Source organism: Medicago truncatula, chromosome 3 (genome assembly GCF_003473485.1).
Source record: "Medicago truncatula cultivar Jemalong A17 chromosome 3, MtrunA17r5.0-ANR, whole genome shotgun sequence".
NCBI classification, from domain to species: domain Eukaryota; kingdom Viridiplantae; phylum Streptophyta; class Magnoliopsida; order Fabales; family Fabaceae; genus Medicago; species Medicago truncatula.
Window position 1 is genome coordinate 50,394,001 of NC_053044.1, and position 21,666 is coordinate 50,415,666.

The window sequence follows — 21,666 nt, forward strand, 5'->3', positions numbered from 1 at the left end:
AACTTACACACTGAAAAAAAAATCTGAGTTTTTTACTCATCCAAATCTAAAACCAACATACACCAAGTTACATATATGATATAACCGGTTAAATGAAAGAGGGTTTCTTCATTATCATTATTAATATTAAATTTGATATTATAACATTTTGAACTGCTTAATTATATGTACTTCTTCATGACTAGTGTAAATTATCGAAATATAGCTTACAATCTATACGCCATCACTATAACAACATTTCATTTTATATCATAGAAATAACTTCTATTTGCTTTAAAGAAAAAGGGTAAACTTCACACGTAGAAATAGTTTTTTATAAGCTAAATATGATTTTTTTAAAAAGTCCAGATGGTATTCTTTTTTTTTTTGAGAGAAGTGCAGATGATATTCTTAATTTGCTTAAATCATAACTATTTTTTCATTAAACGTTTAATTAATTTCTATATCCAAATACCTTATTAATCTATTTTGGACAAGTTGGCCGAGTTTGTAAAATTTCTCAGTTTCTCAGTCTTGATCTAACAGTGATTTGAGTTCGATTGATTAAACATAAACGTTATAGAAGAAGGATATTTACGGTGAGTTGTTTGTGAGTTAATATGAAGGAGCTAGTACAATTCCTAATATAACAGGGACCGCAACACGTACTGTTACCAAAAGTGTAACCAACATCCTATTATGGTCCGGTGCTTCTTTGGAGTTGGCTTTATTTGCAGAACATGAGTGAAGCTGTTTTCACGTCCCACCCAAAAAAGCAAAGTGGACGCACTAAACAAACTTTTGCACATTATTTCAAATTTAAATAAAAGAGCATATATATATGCGTACAAGGATAAGACAAATGACTAGCTAGAAGAAATGCATGGTGAATTTCAATTTTAGCTTTTCAAGTTTCACCAATATGATGAAACAAGAGAAAATACACATAAAGCATAAGAAAAAAAAAAAATTAAAGTGAATCACCAATCTTTAATTTTGGTGATATTATGAGTCTCATGTAAGAATACCTACTCAAGCTATCACCACTAAAAAAGCAAAAAATTGTGAGGGAATTTTAGAGAGGGAAAACGTGAAATCCCTCTCTAATTCTGTCACTAAATTTTGCGACCAAGAAAATTGTGAGGGATTTAATTTTTTCTGTCACTAATTTCCTTCCCTAATTTTGATTTTTCTAGTAGTGTATAAGAATATCTCCCGCCAAATGCAGGCTTTTAGATTGAACTCTCATAATGATCGGTTTAAGTAATAACACTTGAGATTTACGTATAGTTACAAAAAAACAAGCTACCTATGCTGGATTAAGGTACACAATTGAGTAAGGTTAGATTAGTGAAACTGCCAAAGAGACAAATGCTACCACCAAGTTAATTAGAGTATTGAAAGTCGTTATGGACATTAACTTTTAAGTGGATTGATATATGCTATGAATCTTACATTTAATAGAATTAAAGAACTTGTACGTGATACACACATATGCTCTCCTACCTAATGTAGTAGATCAATCTTTTAGATTAGACTCTTGAATAAATTTATTAAAGTTGTAAATGGTAGTTTTTACAAAAAAATACAATGGCTTGACGTGATTTTGTAAAATTAACTATGATAGCAACACAAGGACCAAATGTATGTTTGGTAACACTTCTAAAAGGAGCAAAATTGATTATAGATTGTACAATTGATTTTGACATGTTTGGTTGATTTCGAGTATAATTAATTTTGTTTTTAGAATGATTCTACTTGAAGTTATGATTATTAGCTTTTGCTTACATAATTGATTTCACACACAAATTTAGTGTATGTTTTTGAATTGATTCTGTAAAATTGATTCTGACTAAAATTGAGTTGTAGGTATAGTAATTTGTGTTTGATTATATTTAATAGTGAGTTGAACTATATATTTGTGAGTAAAAATCAACTCAAGTAGAATAAATACCGAAGGCAAAATCAATCATACTTAAAAACAACAAAAAATGTTAGAGTCAATTTTACATCTTCATAATCAATTTTGGGCTCTCTAGAATGTGGAACCAAACATAGACTTATTATAATTCAACTCACTTTTGCTTGAATATATTCAAAGTCAAATAATTTTACATTCAACTCGATTTTAATCAAAATCAATTTTTGTGACTCAACAAAACACATTTAAATTATTGAAGGTGATGAAGAAGAAAAATGAAGGACAAGGACACATGCATGCATGTATTATGCATTATATTTGTATACCCACCCATGTACGGTTAATTTATATATGTATAATTGGCCACAAGGTAACATAAAGGCACTCACCTCCCGAATTCCAACACAATGGAAAAGAATATTGGGTTTTACATATCCTGGCAAAAGAACAAATGTTCCATTTACGTGGGTGGAAGCTTTGCATCAGAACGCAATATCCTTCAAAAAGTAGAAGCTGTGGGCATAACTTGCAACATTGTTCAGCTTAAAGATAGAATAACTTTGACTGCAAAAGAACAGAGATATCTAATTAAATTCACTGATGTGTATGATTTCAATGAAAAAGAATGAAAGAAAAAAAGAAGCATATTGTGTGATACAAAGTGGAAGGAAGCAGGCATGTTGTTAGAGAAGGCTGCCTTATTTAGACCCCACAAAGAGAAAACAAGATAAAAGAAAGAAAGTAACAAACAGCTTTATGGGAAGTGTGGATGAGGTTCTATATCATTGATTTTGAAATCAAGTAAAATTCTCTTTTCCTTCTTCATTTTTAAAACAATATTTTGTTTACATAATATTAATTACATGTACATTTTATATACAAACGTGTTTGTTTATGTATATGTGTGTAAATCTTTATACACACACATAATAGCAAAAAGTCCCTTCTTTTGAAATTTACTACAAGTTGTTTTGGTGGGGGTCTATAATTTTTTTTTTTCTTTTTATAAGAAAGCGTTTGTTTTTAGTATATTGTTAAATGTGAGAGAGGAAATGTTATCAGTCCTTTAACGTCCCAACATTTTAACCATTGTGCTACATTTTCGGATGCGTATAACTTAATTAATTTCCTTAAATGAGTATGAGTATGACATGACTAAGATAAGCTGGAAATTGAGGTGGGAGGTGGTAGAAGTGGAGGAGAAGGTTATTATAATAGAATAGATTGCAAGATAGATAGTTATAATCATGGGGGAAGCATATTCACTTTCCTTTGTCATCACTTTCTAAGGCATGATTAGATAAAAGTTCACCAATCTTCTCCACCTCCTTCCGATAAAAAGCATTCTTTTCTTTCGTCCTTTCTACATATTCATCCTTCTCTTTATATTGCCAACTATATATGACATAATGATACCAAATTTAGGAAAATGTCACAAAACTTGCATCTCAAGTTTATAGAAAAGATCATAACACTGATTTCCAAGTATTTGACTAGTGTATTTTATATACAATTAGTTTTTTTAGGCAAACCTTTGAAAGAATCCTCACAATTATATATTTACCAATAGTAAAAAATTAAAGTTTCTTTTGTTGAGAATAGTAAAAAAGTATGATGTTTCTTCCATTTGTGTCAAAATATGGAGATCACTTTATATACGCCTTCTTGAATGAATTAACGTTGTTTGCATGGGTATGTAATTATATTAGAGTGAATAATTACTTCGGTCCATGAGAAAATCTATGATACCCAATTTAACTGAAGATAACATAAAAAACAACCTTAAGTCCCTGATAAAAAGGACAATTGGATCCATAACAATAATTGAAAAGAGATAATTTTATTCTTGACAATAAAAAGAGACATTTTTGTTGCTACAACAAAAAATGTTTGCAAATAATTTATTCTTCAATAAATTGTATATTTTGTTTCTTTCATCTTTAGCGTTCAAAAAAATTATTCCATAAAAAAATGGGGACCTATGTAGGGATTAAGTCATTCAATGACAAAAATTAGGGAATTAGGTAGAGATTAAATTTTCTTTTATAACATTCAAACAAATTCATTCAAAGGATTTGTTTGAATGCTAAAGAAGAAAAGGAATAAAAATGAATGATTTGTTGAAGAACTTTATTTTTAGCTTCTTTTTTTTGGTGTGTTGTTATAAGGATCAAAATGTCTCTTTTTAATTACTGTAAAGAGATCAAACTATCTCACTTTTAATTATTGTTAGGGGACCTAATTGTCCATTTTTTGATAGTGGTTCAATTAAGACTAAGTTGTCTTGATTTTTTTCTAGGCACTAACAGTAGTAAAAGTTTTTTTTTTCAGGGCTCAAATTGAGTTTCATATTTTTTCGGAGAATAAAATGAGTTTGATTCTACTTGTATTTTTGCTTGTTTTTGAATCAGTAGAATTTTTTTGCCATGTCTCACACCATTAGAATATTTATAAAAGTTGCAAAGTGATAGAGAAACAATAGTGGAATCAAAGATATGAGAGGACTAACCTAATCATCTGCACGAGCCGGTCGCGCATATGAACTCATAGTCCCAAATTTTGAAATTCGTTCTCCGAACAAAATGTGTTCGAATTTGATGGGTTGGTTTGGAACTCGAACAAGAAAGATGTATTCAAACAACATAGTTTAGCTAGGATTACGGTTTAATTCAAAATTGTCTAAACTGATGAACACCCCTACTAATCACACTTGACATGACTTGAATTTATGTTCATAATTCTGCATTTGATACATTATACATAAATTTTATTGTTAATTCAGAATGAAGTTATACCTAGTTGGGGGATACTATTTAGATCTTTCCTGACGATGAATTCTAATGAAAATAGAAGATTTTTTTAAGCATAAATGAAAATGGTTTAAGCTCCAAGCACGATTGAAAATATCCTTAAAAAAAGCACGATTGAAAATAATGATCATGGTTTGTTTAAAATTACACACATACATGATGGATAAAACGTGCGTCCACGGTCCACATATAAACATGTTCAAAGTCGATACTCACGAAAGTGGAGCTGCAAGCTAGAAATTTCATGGTCTTAGAAATCATGATTTTTACAATTTTGTTGCATTAGCTATTATTACGTATGACAGACAATTCTCATAATAAGACTTACAAATCTTATGAAACTTTTCTTTTAAAAAAAAAACTTATGAGACTTTCTATTTTCACACTTCAACCTTCTCACACATTCTATTATGAATTTTCATATATAAAAAATTGAACGTATTAGATGGTTTTTGAATGATTGTACGCTTTTAAAATGTATAATCTACACTCTAATATGACTAGGACGTGTGAGGAGTAAGTAGTGTGTGATAACATATTCTCATTTCTTACTTTCAATTTTTTTAGATTCACCATGAGTTCACCCCATCTGAGTTTCTTTTGAATGAAGTTTTCTGGTTTGAACTGTTTTCCTAAAAAACTTCATTTTTAACCTTTTCGATTTGAATAAATTTTTTGAAAATTTTACTGAAAAAACTTATATTAGGTTTTACGAATTGTATTTAAATAATAAAAATGACTTTTTGTTTTGTTTGATAAGTATAAACATGATTCAATTATGTTATAAAAACCAAGCATGTAAAGACATGAGTGATGCTTTCACAACTACACAAATGTTTGATACACAAGAAGCACTAGTTAATTAGGCTTAGGGCCGACCTTAGGCATAGTCTGGGAGAGTGACAGCCTAGGGCCAATGGGGGCCCAAATTTTATTTTATTTTATTTATATGGTATTGGTGTAGCAAGCCTTGGTTCATCAGGGGTGTATTTAGCAAAGGTCATCAAGATGCCACAAAAATTGCCTACTTCAGAAAAAATGATAATGGGCTGAATTGAAGTTTGCTGATGTTTTAACTTTTTTAGTGCAATTTGCTATATATATTCTCATATTAAACATTTCTTTCTATATGTACCAACCCAAAAAAAATTGGGACTTTTGTTCCTAATAATGTACCAAGAATTTTATTATACAAGAAATTGACAATATTTTTTTGGGCTATTTGTTCTTAATAATGTGCCTCGCTTATTAGAAAAATATTTGTAATATTTATTGTCCAAAAAATTATGAGAATCTTCGTAATAAAATAAATGATACTTTAGAAAAGGGATTTACTTAAGAAATCAATCTTTATATTTCCTTTAGAGGATCCAAAAAATTAAATTATATTAATATAGTAGTGGCAACTTTCTTAGTTTGATTGAAAAGATTGCATAATTGAATTTGATAATGCAAGATCATGTTTCCTCAAAAAAAATAAAAATAAAGATAATGCAAGATCATGTGAGACGCATTCATGATCAAGAAACACGGTGTGAAACACATATAGGATCATGCGGTCCACCCCAATTTTTTTTTTTTTTTTTTTTGCTTTGTTTTCTTTTCATCAATAATATATATGATATGGTGCATTTGACACACGATGTTTTGGTGTGTCAACATAGTTGGTATTTCAACCGTCAAAATTATCGCATGTCTCAATAATTTTAGTGAGCTAATTTTTTATCATAGTGTAATAAATTTATTGATATAAATGATTAACTGTGCTTAAATTTCCCATTGGAGGCACACTATTAACAACAATCTAACACTAATATTGTATAATCACAATGAACTTGTTAGACATACCTCTATTTTATAAAAAGATGAATGACATACTTGAAACATATAAATGAGTTATTGTATGTTTGATTCCTCTTCAAAAATCTAACACTGTTTTGTACAAAGTATTATTGTTGTTATGAGTTTGATATTGGATAATTCTGCATCCAAAAGACCAAAATTTAATTAATTTAATGTTCATATTCTTTTTTCTTTTTGTGCTATTATTCTTTGGTGTTAAAATTTTAGTCTCTATTTTTTAGATGCTAAAATTTCAGTATATTTTGTATGTATTATTTACTCTACTTCTATGATTTTTGTATTGTTTTGGTTTCTATTGATTATTTGATTTATTTTAAAATATTGCTTAAAAAATATTTATTTAATAATGAAAAACTAAAATAAAATAAAATGAAGCGCTAATAAAATCATAAAAATTGATTACAAGAATCATTTCGTTGGTTAGAGTTAGACTAAGTGGTTAAAGTTGGTTACTCTTATCATGAAGTAAATAAATGGGCATAGATGTTCTAAATTTGATGTGTTGTGAATATGGTTTTAAAGTGATATCTTTTGAGTAATTCCCACTTTATATTACACATGTAATTTTTACTTATTCAGTAGAGTCATTACTCCATATATAATTAGGGAGTTTCTACTGTACATCCTTAATTTAAGATGTACTGGTACACCTATTTCATAAATCAATAAGTTAATGATTATTTTTATGTAATAAAGAGATATTTGTTGACTTTTATATTTTGGAAAATATTTTGGAGTATTTCATAAGAAAAAACATCATTTCATTCTTTTTAAGAATCATACAATTTTTTAAAATTTTATCGAAAAAATAATAATATTCACTATATTATGAGTAATAAAAATAAAAAAAATTAAATTTTGATTTGCAGACACTTTTGAGAAATAAAATATAATTATTATAATTATAACTGATAGAAAATATATATTTTTTTCTAAAAAATAATTCATTAAACTATTAATTTAATATGTAGGTGTACCGGTGCACTCAATTTTGTTGAGTGTACCGTAAAAATTGTCATGTAATTAAGGTGTATTTTCGCTCTAAAACAATTTAAGGCGTAATTTTCCTTTTTTTGAACTTTCACCCTCCCTTTACCGAATAAAAAAAAAAAAAAAAAACAAAAGTGGCGGTGCCTAAACTTGATCATGCCAATAAGGTTTTTTCTAGATGAAAAATGCTATACACTGCGAAAATATTCTCGCGAGTATATAGCGACAGCATTACATTAGGCAATTTTTTTTTTTTTGCTTACATCTATTTCTCTATCCTCCCTTGAATTCCACCCAACCTTGATTTATAATTGGCTGCTTTATTGTCGGGATGTTTTCGTGGTACATTTCTTCGCTAGATTTAGCACTCCTCTTTCTAGATTATCTTTGAAGATGGTGTGTAATTTACCCACCGACCAATGAAAATGAACAATTTGTTGGCGGGATCAAGATAGTTCATGGATACCACTTAAAAATGTGTTTATGTGGCTAATGTGTATTGGTTGGATAAATTACCCACCATTCTTCCATGGATATCTTGTTGTCACATGCTAATAATAGTAGCTAACTATGTGTTTCGGTCAAACTTGGCAACTCAAGTCATAAATAATTTGTTCCGGTGGCTTTTGTACTACTACATACGTATATATCTCTTGGCCTAAAATTTTTGACATTTCTTGATTTAACTTCTTCCGATTAAACTATTGTGAACAATTTGATTCAGATATATAAAACCAACTAATTTTGGGCAAACCGATTATCAAATTAATTCTAAAAGATTCTCTTCCTAGACTGGGAAGTAAATGTTGTTCAATACGCCAGAACTAAAATGAAACATTAATCCAGTAAGTGCAGCTCAATTGGTAGCTAACAAAGATAATTTATGTAGGGATCTTAGTTCGAATCTCGAATTCTCCATATAATATGTGAGAAAAGCTACAAAGCTGCTTGACAAAAAAAAAAAAAAAAAACCAACCCGACCGGATGATAAATAAAATTATATTAAATGAAATGAAATGTTAAACCAAACCCCACTAGATGCGAATTTTTTTTATAAAATGAAACATTAAACCAACCGCACCAGATGAGAAATAAAATTATATAATACTTCAGATTAAGGATATGCTAAATCATTAAGAGATATAGCAAAAGGTTTTAAGATATCTGACTCTCTAAGACTCCAACTTATCTGAATTTTTTATATTACTATAAAAAAAATTCAATGGAATGACATGTAAAAGAAAACCCTTGGATTTTTTTTTCCTCTAGGTTGTTTTAAAGAGTTGTGGATAAATTATCCAACAACCAACAAAAATTATCTTTATGAATTTTTTTGTAAATAGAGTAAAAACTAGTTTGTTTTTGTCATTTGCAAATTTACTTATGTGTTAATTTTCATTAAATGGTAGATAAATTAATCACTATTCTATCAAGGCACCATCTCACTTTAGCAACTTAGCAAAGCTCTCAACTAACATGTAAATACGTTTCTTTCTGTATCCCTGTTTAGGAATCAACATTAATATTTATTGATATTTCATATTAAAAAAAAGAACTATCAAAATACATTGATATGCATAAAAAAAAAGCATGGTAGAACTACATATATAATACACTAAAAATGATGAACCCCTTCCCCGTCCTTTTAAAATACATGTTTCTATAACCCTTTTGAATTAGACGGGGTACAGATATAATTAGAGAGAAACTGCATTCATGAAATTCTGATCCAATTCGAGGGCTCTCATTACATTTGGAGAAAGAGAAATTTCCAAATCCATGCTCCCTCCTCCTTCATGTCCCTCATATGCTGTCACATTCCCATCACATTTGTTTGCATAACCACTCAAAACTGCCACTGGTTTTCCCATTCCAAATTCATTTCCATACATATTAAACCTTGGTGAACTTATCATTGCCACACTACCGGCATCAAAGTGGTGTTTAAGGCTTAATATCATAGGAGACTCTAACCACTTTTTGACCATCTTTCGTATCTCTAGGTCAACATGGTTTGCTACAGCACTATGCACCTTCCATGCTGCCCATCCCAAATCATTTTCTAGCAATTCACCTACGGTTGTTTTTACACTCACTGTGTCAACTGAGGTCCCAAAATACTCTTTTGGAAGAGGTGGTTTCATTCTCGGTCGATTATTTACGGCTAACATACAAGTTGTTACTTGATCATTCGTTAGGTCGCGAGCACGAGTTATACCTCTCCAAACATGTGCTGATAAAGATTGGAATGAAGAGATTTTGTTTGTATTAGACTCCATATTGGCCTTAGCTTTCAACTTTGCAATAGACTCTGCTGTAAAATGGAAGAATCTCTCTCTCAGCTTGGGTGGTTCATACCTAGTTATAATCTCGTCATGATGTTTGAATGGAAGATTGATCAGTGGACCATAACCTTCTGGAAACCAACGAATGTGTGAGGGTTGGCGTGAAATGCGAACATCATGGCCTTGGCCTTGAAATATTTCAGACCATGTATTAAAGAAATTCCAATAAGAAGTTCCATCACCAATATAGTGATTCATAGAACAACCTATGAAAACACCATCTACTAGCTCAGTGACTTGGATGGATAACAACGGCATGGTGTGACCGTCGTGGTTGATTGCTTTATTAAGATCAAACAATGACTTAACAACTGATGGAACATCAATTGGTGTCATGATATCAGATACTGTTGCATCCAAAGTTGCATGGATGAATCTAGCTCCGGAGTTATTGTTACTGCAATCAACGAAAATATTATAAGTGGGAGGGTCTTGGGATTTTTGTGTAACAAGACGACCTGATAAAGGATAGAAATGAAATAAAGCAAGAGAGAGGGAGTGTTTGAGTTTCTCTAAAAGATTATGAATGAAATGTTGTTGGTTATTTGGCTTTTTGAATAAGAGGCCTTTCTGGATATAGTTCATAGAGGACATGGCAATATCCCAAGTTGTCAAATAGCAATTTTGGTTTGACTCTGGAATGGGGTGTAGTGGTTTGATAAAACATTCTGAAACACGTTGAATGATAGGGGAAGTCATCATTCAAATGCTCAGATAGAATTCAGAATTTTGTTGCAGAGAGAGAGCTCAGGGGTATAACTATTGAATGTCGCCATTGATTTATAAGTCAAGGAAAATATAACTATTGACTGGTCTTCGCCGCCAAACAAATTGATGGAATAAATAATTTGTGGTTGGTGATGGTAACATGGAACAAAATTAATTAATAAAATGATCTTGTGTGATGTAAGATGTGATGTGTTTAGACTTTATTTTATATTGCTGATACTACATGTTATGAAATATTTTTAGTGCTGCTGATACATGGCCTTGTAAGTTGCAATATTTTTTCTCTCTCAAATTCTAATTTAAAATTAATTAATTAAACTAATTAATTAATCATCTTCATTGAATAACTTTATATCTAGTTAGAGACTTTTTCTGTTGTAAAAACCAGATTGTCTATCTTAAATTATTGTGAGGAATCATGTTGTCTCTTATGAATATTATCTTGTTTTTGTTGTTCTCATGGACCGAATTCGGCTGCGTAGTTTTTAACTAAAATGGATATTCAATTTAAACAAAACCATCCATTAATAGTCTAAATTAAAAGTCTAAAGTTACGAATTTATACTCGTACACTAAATTTATATATACTTACCTCAATTCCTTCTATTTGCATGTTAACTTTGTCTCCTCCTTTAACAGCTGACAGAAGCTCGTTATGAGGGACCATTCTAAAAATCGTTGGGTCAAACCAGTCCTCCATATTCAACATGAATATTTTAAGGCCTTACAAATCTAACAAACTCAACTCAACATAGAAGCATAATTGAAGAACAGGTTTTGTCAAAATAAAAATAAAAATAAGAAGCATGATAAAAGAGTAATTTTGTTTGATAAAGGATAAATTTAGCAAAATTAAAGCCTAGAAAAAAGAGAAATGATATTTGTACAACCATTTTTTGATAACTTTCTCTCTCATACTCACATTATGGTATTATACTCTTATTCTCTCTCTTCCTTTTTCTCTCTTCATTATTTTTAACCGATGAAAAGAGAAAAAAAAAACAAAGTTGTCATAAAAGTTGTATCAAATAGTTGTTCAAATATCACTACTCTAGAAAAAATAACTTACTTCAATTGCAAGTAAAGTAAACAAAATTAAAGACAAAATCACAAGGTAGCTATATTGTTAAGGAATCAGAGGCAACTTGAACTTCCGATTGCAGAAAAGTTAACAAAATTAAAGACAAAATCACAAGCTGTTAAGGAATTTCACAAGCTCATAGCCATTTTGAATTCCTTTTATAAACAAAAGTACATTAACAATCCTAACCAAAATTTTCAAGAATTGTATCTTTACACAGGCTAGCTTAAATATCATTGATGTATTACTTACTTGCAGAGTGTTTAAGCAGCATTTCCTTCCTCAGAGATCGCAAATTTGCTCTTAGTTCTTAGAGTCAGAAATATAAAACCGCTATTATTAAACAACAAAACTCCTGTTTGGTTCTCATTAACCTTATCATCCCCAATAGTTCAAAATAATATTAACCTTTCTCATTGGACATAATCTACAATAGTACATTAAACCAATGGTTATTTCACCATGTATCCAAATGAAGCAAGGTTCCCATTATTTGATGAGAAAACCAAGGTTCCTATTTACACTTTATCGGCCCAATTTGAATTTACTTCAAATTTTTGTAAACCAAATTCTTTTTAGGTATATATTCTATGAAGTTCCTATTTACACTATATTAACCTCAATCAAGATTCATGAGTTCATTCGGATAACATAATCTAGAGCACAATATGATTGCTTAACATGATTCTTATAAGCTTAGGCATGGGAAAGAAAGAACATCTACAGTATCTAGGACGAATAAACACTTAATGCATACTCAAACTCAAAAGAGAAAAAGTTTAATCCAGAGTGTAACAGTTTTAATGAGGAAATTGACTATGGCAAGTTGATAAAAAGCCAAATGATGATTTTTTTTTTTTGGTTACAAGGGAAAACAAGAGCAGAAAAAAAAAAAACAGACAGAAGAAACAAAAGAAAAAACAGAAAGCCTAAGCTCTAGGAAAATAAATTCCTACTCCATCATTCCTTAGTAAATCAGGAAGGTCTTGAGGAGGGGATGAGTGGATAAGGTACTCATCATTTGACGAAGCTCCTAATTTTGCCATGAAATCAGCGCATTGGTTTCCTTCACGGAGGCAATGCTGGACAGTGAAATTGTGCGAAACTAAGAGGTCCTTAATATCTTGAATTAAAACGGCATAGGCATGATACTTTGAAGCTTGACCCGTAATGAGATTAATTGAGAGAAGCGAAACCGAGTAGCAAACCAATTCCTCATAATCCATATCTACTGCCATAAGAAGACCGCGGTGAATTGCCGAGAGCTCAGCAAGCAGAATGTCAGTGGAATCTGCAATGAAACCGGAGAAGCCAGAGAGGTATAAACCGGCACTGTTACGAATAACTCCCCCAAAACCTGCGCGAATTGGAGTTCTTAAACAGCTCCCATCCACGTTAAGGATATGGCAGTGATGATTATTACTGTTCCATTTGACCATATAAACCGGCACTGTTACGAATAACTCCCCCAAAACCTGCGCGAATTGGAGTTCTTAAACAGCTCCCATCCACGTTAAGGATATGGCAGTGATGATTATTACTGTTCCATTTGACCATACGATCAGTAGGTGAAACGCCGTTGCTTTGAAAACTTGCTTTGATAGTATCAGCAGAATTCTGGATGTGGAAGCCAAATGATGATTTTGAGTGAAGGCTTTAGAGCTATATAGTTGTTGGGGGGTGTCTGGAGCAGAAACGGATCAATACTCCAGGACCACCTCTCCTTCTAAAACTTTAAAACGTTAAGTATATGAGTTACATATCTTATATATCAAACATTGTATTCATTCATATATTTCAATTCTTTTCAAATATATGTTAATTTATTTCTAGGAAGCTTTGCTAAAATTTACAGAAGATTAGAAAAATTGACCACAGAAACTGCATTCATAAAATCTTCGTCTGATTCTAGCGCACTCATTGCATTAGGCAAAAGGGACACTGCCAAATCCATGCTTCCTCCTCCTTCAAATCCCTCATAGGCTGTCACGTTGCCATCAAATTTGTTTGCATATCCACTTAGAACTGCAACCGCTTTTCCCATTCCAAATTCATTTCCATACATATTGAACCTTGGTGAACTTGACATCACCACACTGAAGGGATCAAAATGGCGACCAAGTTGGTAGACAACCGGAGACTCTAACCACTTTTTGAGCATCTCTCTCACCTCTCTATCGTCATGATTCACAACAAGTGTATGCACCTTCCACGCTGCCCATCCTAAATCATTCTCAAGCAATTCGCCTACAGTCGTTTCTGTACTCACCACATCAACTGAGTTTCCAAAGTACTCTTGCGGGAGAGGTGGTTTGATTCTTGATCTATTGTTTATGGCTAACTTGCAACTGGTTTTTTGATCATGTTTTAGTCTTCGTGCACAAGTCACACTTCTCCAAACAAATGCCGATAAAGATTGGAAGGAAGATATTTCATTTGTATTGGATTCTTTATTGGCCTTTGCTTTCAGTTTTGCAATAGACTCTGCACTAAAGTGAAAGAATTTCTCTTTCAATTTAGGTACTGCTTCAAATCTGCTTGTAAACTCGTTAAAATGTTTGAACGGAAGATTAATTAGTGGACCGTAACCTTCTAGGAACCACCGATTATGAAAAGGTTGATGCGAGATGAGAACATCATGATCTTTTGCTTGAGCTTGATATATTTCAGACCATATATTGAAGAAATTCCAAAAAGAAGTCCCATCACCAATACAATGGTTCATGGAACAACCTATGAAAACACCATCCCCTAATTCCGTGACTTGAATGGATAGCAACGGCATGGTGTGACCATCATGATTGATTGCTCTATCGAGATCAAACAATGAGTCCACAATTGGCGGATCATCAACTGGTGGAGCATCCTGATTAATTGCTTTATGGATATCATATATTGTTGCATCCAGAGTTGCATAGATGAATCTAGCTCTGGTGTTATCGTTACTGCAATCAACAAAAATGGTATAAGAGGGAGGGTCTTGAGTTTTGTGGGTGACAAGGCGGCCAGAAAGAGGATAGAAATGGAAAAGAGCATGAGAGAAGGAGTGTTTGAGCTTCTCCAATAGTTTCTCGATGAAATCTTGTTGGTTATTTGGTGAAATTGTTGGTTTTTTGAATAATAGGCCTTTTTGGATGTAGTGCATAGATGACATAGCAATATCCCAGCTTGTTAAATAACAACTTTGTTTTGAATCTTCAATAGGGTGTAGTGGTTTGATAAAACATTCTGAAACAAGTCGAACAGAGGAACTCATCGTAATCTCAAATCTCAAAGAGCCCAAGAATCAAGATTTTGCTGCAATGAGCTCAGAGATATAACTTCCTCTTGTCAAATTGTAACATTGTTGGTGGAGTATATGTCTTTAACTTGAAGGATTCAAGTGTGAATTCAAATGACGCCAGAAAATCATCAATGTCATCTATTGATTAGTCAATGAATGTAGGTATAGTAGTTGTATTATCGTCTTCAGAATAAATTGTAAATTTATGGGAAAAAGAAATTAATTTTTCTGTGGTTGGATGTGAATTGTGATAAGGGATTCAGTTGCCAAATTTGTCTTTTACTTCAATAAATAAATGAAAGAAAAAAAAGTACGGCACTAATAATGAACGGATTTAGCATATACAGTAGAACATCTTTATCTGTCCTATACATACATTCAATCAAATCATTCCATTGCTTCAATTCTCCAGTAGGAACTTGTCAAAAAAACTTTTCAATAGGAAATTGTTCCTCTCCATCATAAAATACTCAAACGATAAAATGAAATCTCTACTCCTTTACATTATGTTCCGCTCCATTATATTATGTTTAATTCCGATTTGCTCTGATATGTTCAATTAACTCAAACAAAGCCTAACAAAATTTTAGAAAAGTTGTATTGGTTACCCGACAAAATAATAGAAAACTAGTTCAGTCCCTCTTGATTCACTTCCAACAATCTGAACTATTTAAATATTGAATCATGTCTCGTAATCAAACCGATCAGATTTAAATCCTCTCAATTATTAAAAAAAAATAATTGAGAAGGTTATGCGGATGATCTCGCCATTAAAATGTATTTGGTGGAGTGTGAATTTCAGATAGAAATGAAGTGTCTTTCTAGACTAATGCCATTATCTGATGTTTAAATTAATTTGAAGTTATCAAGCCTTTGGTGGAGTGTCATACTTGAGATCAGCTAAAGACATTGCGTATAATGTTCCCTTGTTCATTGCCAAGAAAGGAAGCTATGTTAATTACTACTCCACATGGTATCATCACTATCTATATTCTATAATCTGTTCCTCTTTTCTCTCTTACTTCTTTTTTTGACCATGTAGTAAAATACCAGTAGATTTTTCAAATTATTTGAATTTGAATATATTTTTCTTGGTAACTTACTTGATGGAGCTCCACTGGATGAATATGGTATGGTTCTTTCTTTTCTTCATTTGAGTGAAATTGCAAATATTGAACAAATATGTGATTGACTATGCTTCACAAGGTTTGGTTAGGCAACCAAAATGGGGACATCTTACGGAGCTACATGCTGCAATCAAGTCATGTTCACAACCTCTACTTATGGATATGAAAAATAAGAACAATGAATTCATCTTATATTCAAGAACTACCTCACATTGCATGAGTTTTTTAATGGCAAATATAATGTCCCCTTCCCTGAAATTATCAGCAAAACTTGCCAATAAATTTATCAAACCAGTAACAGTAAATAAATTTAGGCACTTCAAACCACAATATTCACGAACTGCTCGTCTAATTCCAAGGCCCTCATTGCATTAGGTGTAAGGGTCAATGCCAAATCTATGCTTCCATGCTCATACCCTTGATATGATGATACATTACCATCAAATTTGTTTGCATATCCACTCAGAACTGCCATCGCTTTACCCATTCCAAATTCATTCCCATACATATTGAACCTTGGCGAACTAGACACTGTGATACTTTGGGGATCAAAGTGGCGACCGAGTTGGTATACAACAGGAGACTCTAACCACTCTTTCAGCATCTTTCGCACTTGTTTGTCGTCGTGATTCACCACAGCCACATTAACCTTCCATGCTGCCCATCCCAGATTATTCTGAAGCAATTCGTCCACAGTCATTTCTGCACTAACCACATCAACTGTGTTTCCAAAGTACTCCTGCGGCAAAGGTGGTTCCAATCTTAGTCGATTATTTATAGCTAACTTACAACTTGTTTTTTGATCATTTGTTAGTCCGCGTGCACGTGTGACACATCTCCAAACATGTGCTGATAAAGCCTGGAACGAAGATATTTTTGTTGTGTTAAACTCCTTATTCGCCTTTGCTTTCAGTTTTACAATAGACTCCGGTGTAAAATGGAAGAATCTATCTCTGAAGTTGGGAGATTCATATCTGCTGATAAACTCTTCATGATGTTTGAAGGGAAGGCTAATAGGTGGACCGTAACCTTGTAGAAACCAACGATAATGAAAAGGTAGACGCGAAATGGGAACATCGTTTTCATTTTCACAACTTTGAGATTGAAATATCTCAGACCATATATTAAAAAAATTCCAGAAAGAGGTACCATCACCAATACAATGATTCAGGGAACAACCTATGAAAACACCATCCACTAGCTCTGTGACTTGAATTGATAACAATGGCATGGTGTGACCGTCGTGGTTGATTGCTTTGTTGAGATCAAAGAATGACTCAACAATTGGAGGAACATCAACAGGTGAGAGGATATCAGATATGGTCACGTCTGCGGTCGCATAGATGAATCTAGCTCCAGGGTTATTGTTACTACAATCAACAAAAATGGTATAAGAGGGAGGGTGTTGAGTTTTGTGGGTGACAAGGCGGCCAGAAAGAGGATAGAAATGGAAAAGAGCATGAGAGAGGGAGTATTTAAGCTTCTTCAATAGACTCTCAATGAAATCTTGTTGATTATTTGGTGAAGTTGTTGGTTTTTTGAATAATAGGCCTTTTTGGATATAGTGCATAGATGACATAGCAATATCCCAACCTGTTAAATAAGAAATTTGCTTTGAATCTTCAATAGGGTGTAGTGGTTTGATAAAACATTCTGAAACTCTTTGAACGATAGAGGATGTCATCATTCAAATATTAAGCAGAAAACAACACACAATGTTGTTGTTGCAAGAGAGATCATACAAGTAATTCCTCTATAAATAAGAGTGAAATAGTCTATTTTTTCGGTGGAGATACTCTCAACATCATTCATGTCTAAAATCAATTAATGTAAGACGATAAATTTCTCACCGGAACTATGTTTATGAAAAAAGAAAGAAAATTTTATTTTATTTTATTTTTACAAAAAAACAACAAAATCTCTAATTTGTAAGGCCTATACGTGTTGATATCACTTGGTCAGGCTGATAACATTTATCCTTTACGTAAATTCTATCGTACACCTAACAATTTGAGTGTATTGGTACGTCAAATTCTTAAATTAATAGTTAAATGAATTATTTTTGTAGGAAAAAATATTTTCTATGACCTATAATTATAATAACTAAATCTTATTTATCAAAAATGTCAACGCAATAAAATTTGATTTTTCTTAATTCTTATTACTCATAATAGAGAATTTTGATTATTTTTTACAATAAAATGTAAAAAAAATTAGTATAATTTTTATAAAAAATGAAATTATGTTTTTTCTTATAAAATGATATTTTCTAAAATATATATGTCAACAAACACCTATTTTCTTCATAAAAAATGATAGTTAATTTATAAAAGTTGTAAGCGAGAGTACCGATACACCGTAATTTGCAGGTGTACCGTAAAAGTTCCCTTATCTTTATCACATATATTAAGGCATCTTACTTGTTCTTTTGCAGGTTTTTATCCATATCTCTAAAATTAGACTACATTGAACGAAACACACTCCAACGTTTTAAGTCAACCCAAGTGAGTTATATCTCCACATATATGTTAAGTTAACATCAAGTAGATTGACCTTCATGATCATGTATACTGCTAATTAACTCTTACGCATATCTAATATCTAATATTTATGATTGAGTAAGTGTCCTGATTCATTGGTTTATGTAATGTAATTACTCACAAGATTTAAAACGAATCTCCTCTGAAATATGAAAGCAACATAACTTTTGTCCAAGTAACAGTGCAACACAACCACTCACTCGTAGTCATTTTGGTTTGGAGTCAATATGTCAATGTCACTAGTAGTGAATAGTTATTTTATTTTTTGAAGGATAGTAGTGAATAGGAAATTGCTTGTTACTATAGAATAATGATGTATATCGCAAGACAACCACTCACAAGAGAATCACGACACACAACATGTATTTGTAGTGGGGCCTTTACGTTCATCAAAGTCATGTATTGGGTCAAAAGGCAAACAATCCGATTGATGTGATGTAATTCATACGTGATATCTTTGTGAATTTTTCATTTTCTACAAATAGATCGCCCTTTACTAAATGGCAACGTTTAGCATGGGAAATTGGCATATTTCCTCATCTTTGGCCAATTTAATAAAGGCCATTGATTTAATGTTAATAGAGATCAATGGATAAGATTGCTCTTAAATATTTACTTTAAATTTGGATGAATTTTAATTTTAAAAAACTGATATACCATTATTTGAAATTGTACAAATCAACTAGGTTTGATATATTTATAAATTTGGAACATGTTGAAAATAGTGTTGTTTTACTTTCCGTTACCAAATTATTATTATTATTTTTTTTTTATCAAAATCAATATTTCATTTTCTTTATTATTTAGAAAAACTCGATAAATGTTAGTATTTAAATTAATATTTTCTCATTCGTTCGGTTTGAAGTCAGAATCACTAACTTTTTTAATGGTTAACTCAAACTAATAACTCTTTGTTCACTTTGTTTATTATAAATTTTTATATTGATATCATTTATTTAAGTTGCTGTTTGACGTAAACATGATATATTTTAGAATTAATTTTTTAATTACTTGTGTTTTTCAGGAATATAGTTGAACTTGTTCATTTCCTTTAGCATGTGTTAGAATTTGCCATGAACTTCTTGATTTTATTTTTATAGTTTTTTATTTCAAAAACAAGATAAATTTAGTATTATTAATGATGACCTTAATAACTATTTCACAAATAATATGAATTTTGACAATGTATATTTATTATTTTTTATGAACCAAGTCATATTCATGTAAAAATAAAAATAAATAAAGTGATAATATTTATTTTTGGAAGAACGTTTTTCACTAAAATATGAAAGGTAAATAATTGAAATATTTTCTTTTTTGAGGAGATTAAGGAAATAAAATCTGAAGCATGAAAATGTTAGTCACATTATTTGGTCTATGTTTTTAATTAATTTTTTTTTTTATTGAGAATGGGGCTGGAAAATGTTAGCAGGAGTGTTAAAAAAATATTGTATCTCCCTCCGATAAAGAAATAAACAAATTAATTGAGTTCAAATTATAATTTTGAGCCAGAGATATAAATTGGAATATAAAAGAATAGGGAGTACAACTCATTACAAGTAAAATAAAATTGATCTAAGATGGGAAAATTTGACAATTCACCCATGCTAAAACTCGTCTTACTAAATATCTTTACCAAACTATTCTACACATGAACTCCCTTGTTTTCCAGTCAGGGAAATACTTAATTGGCTAAATGTTCTTTGTGATCCGTTGGACAATTTTTCCCGGGAAAAATAACAATGCTCAACCAAATATATTGAAATTATAATGTCTTTGAGTGTGTCTTTTAATTTTCTTTTATTGGAAATTTCATTATAATATAATTACACTCAAGTTCAAATTAGTGTGAACCGCAGAAGTAGTTGAGAAAACTATGTTTTATTCTTCTTCTGAAAAGCAGCTGAATATATTAATGGGTTAAATATGCTTTTAGTCCCTGTAAATATGTCAACTTTTCGTTTTAGTCCCACTAAATTTTTCTTCAACTTTTAGTCCCTATAAAATTTTTAATTTTCACTTTTGGTCCCTCTTTTAAAGTAAACTCATATGTAGAATTTATATTTTTTAATAAAATTTTTCAGAAAAATTCAAAATATTATAAGAATCACTACAAAAAAATTTTAGAATTTTTTAACAAAAAAATGAATTTAATATGAATTTTTATATTTTTTACGGTTAAAAATTCATATTTAATTTGTACTTTGTTAAAAAATTCTAATTTTTTTTAAGAATGTTTTTTAGAATATTTTACACATTTCTGCACAATTTTATTAAAAAATAAAAAAAATTAAATTAAAAATAGGGACCAAAAGTAGTGATTGAAAATTTTATAGGGACTAAAAATTGAAGGAAAATTTTAGAGGGACTAAAACGAAAAACTAACATATTTATAGGGACCAAAAACATATTTAACCCTATATTAATTGACTCTAAATCAAGCACATGCCGTGCAACAAATAGAGCAAAGGCTTAAATATGAAAATAGTCCCTGCAAATATCTGATATTTTGGTTTTAGTCCCTGTAAAAAAAATTTTTTGGTTTTAGTCCCTGCAAATATAAAAAATTTGGTTTTGGTCCTTGATATTTTGTTTTAGTCCCTGTAAAATTGATTCATATTGGATTCAGTTCTTGTAATATGTAGAATATTTGATTTTAGTCCCTCAAAATGAGGACTAAAATGAATATTATAGGGATCAATTTCAATATGAAATGATTTTACAAGGATTAAAACAAAATACCAAGAACCAAAACCAAATATTCTATATTTGCAGGGATTAAAACCAAAAAAATATTTTTATAGGGACTAAAACCAATACGCCAGATATTTGCAGGGACCATTTCCATATTTAAGCCTAGAGGAAAAGATACACATTAACTATACAACATTAACTATAACTAAACAAATACAAGTACAATTATTTTGAATAGCAAAATAGATTTTATCGAATAAGATGAGATAAGTAAAAGGGCCACTAAATCCCCACCAAGAAAATA

The 21,666-nt window shown here is 31.0% G+C and overlaps 4 protein-coding genes across 4 annotated transcripts; all 4 read right to left on the reverse strand.

Moving 5' to 3' along the window:
• Positions 1–9,068: 9,068 nt before the first annotated feature.
• LOC11432319 (uncharacterized acetyltransferase At3g50280) lies at positions 9,069–10,695 on the reverse strand. Its single transcript, XM_003603013.4, has one exon. It carries the CDS (start codon positions 10,608–10,610, stop codon positions 9,261–9,263), a length of 1,350 nt encoding a protein of 449 aa, XP_003603061.2. The 5' UTR covers positions 10,611–10,695; the 3' UTR covers positions 9,069–9,260.
• A 1,695-nt stretch (positions 10,696–12,390) lies between these two features.
• Positions 12,391–13,332, reverse strand: LOC112420464 (uncharacterized). The gene is made up of 3 exons (XM_039831782.1): positions 13,194–13,332; positions 12,618–13,075; positions 12,391–12,516 (listed from the first exon to the last, which is right to left on the reverse strand). Exons 1-2 carry the CDS (start codon positions 13,273–13,275, stop codon positions 12,648–12,650), a joined length of 510 nt encoding a protein of 169 aa, XP_039687716.1. The 5' UTR covers positions 13,276–13,332; the 3' UTR covers positions 12,391–12,516; positions 12,618–12,647.
• Positions 13,333–13,487: 155 nt separating this feature from the next.
• Positions 13,488–15,278, reverse strand: LOC112420463 (uncharacterized acetyltransferase At3g50280). Its single transcript, XM_024780009.2, has one exon. It carries the CDS (start codon positions 14,972–14,974, stop codon positions 13,568–13,570), a length of 1,407 nt encoding a protein of 468 aa, XP_024635777.1. The 5' UTR covers positions 14,975–15,278; the 3' UTR covers positions 13,488–13,567.
• A 632-nt stretch (positions 15,279–15,910) lies between these two features.
• On the reverse strand, positions 15,911–17,959 carry LOC11429851 (uncharacterized acetyltransferase At3g50280). Its single transcript, XM_003603016.4, has one exon. The coding sequence runs from the start codon at positions 17,813–17,815 to the stop codon at positions 16,448–16,450; it is 1,368 nt and encodes a 455-aa protein (XP_003603064.2). The 5' UTR covers positions 17,816–17,959; the 3' UTR covers positions 15,911–16,447.
• Between the last annotated feature and the right edge of the window lie 3,707 nt (positions 17,960–21,666).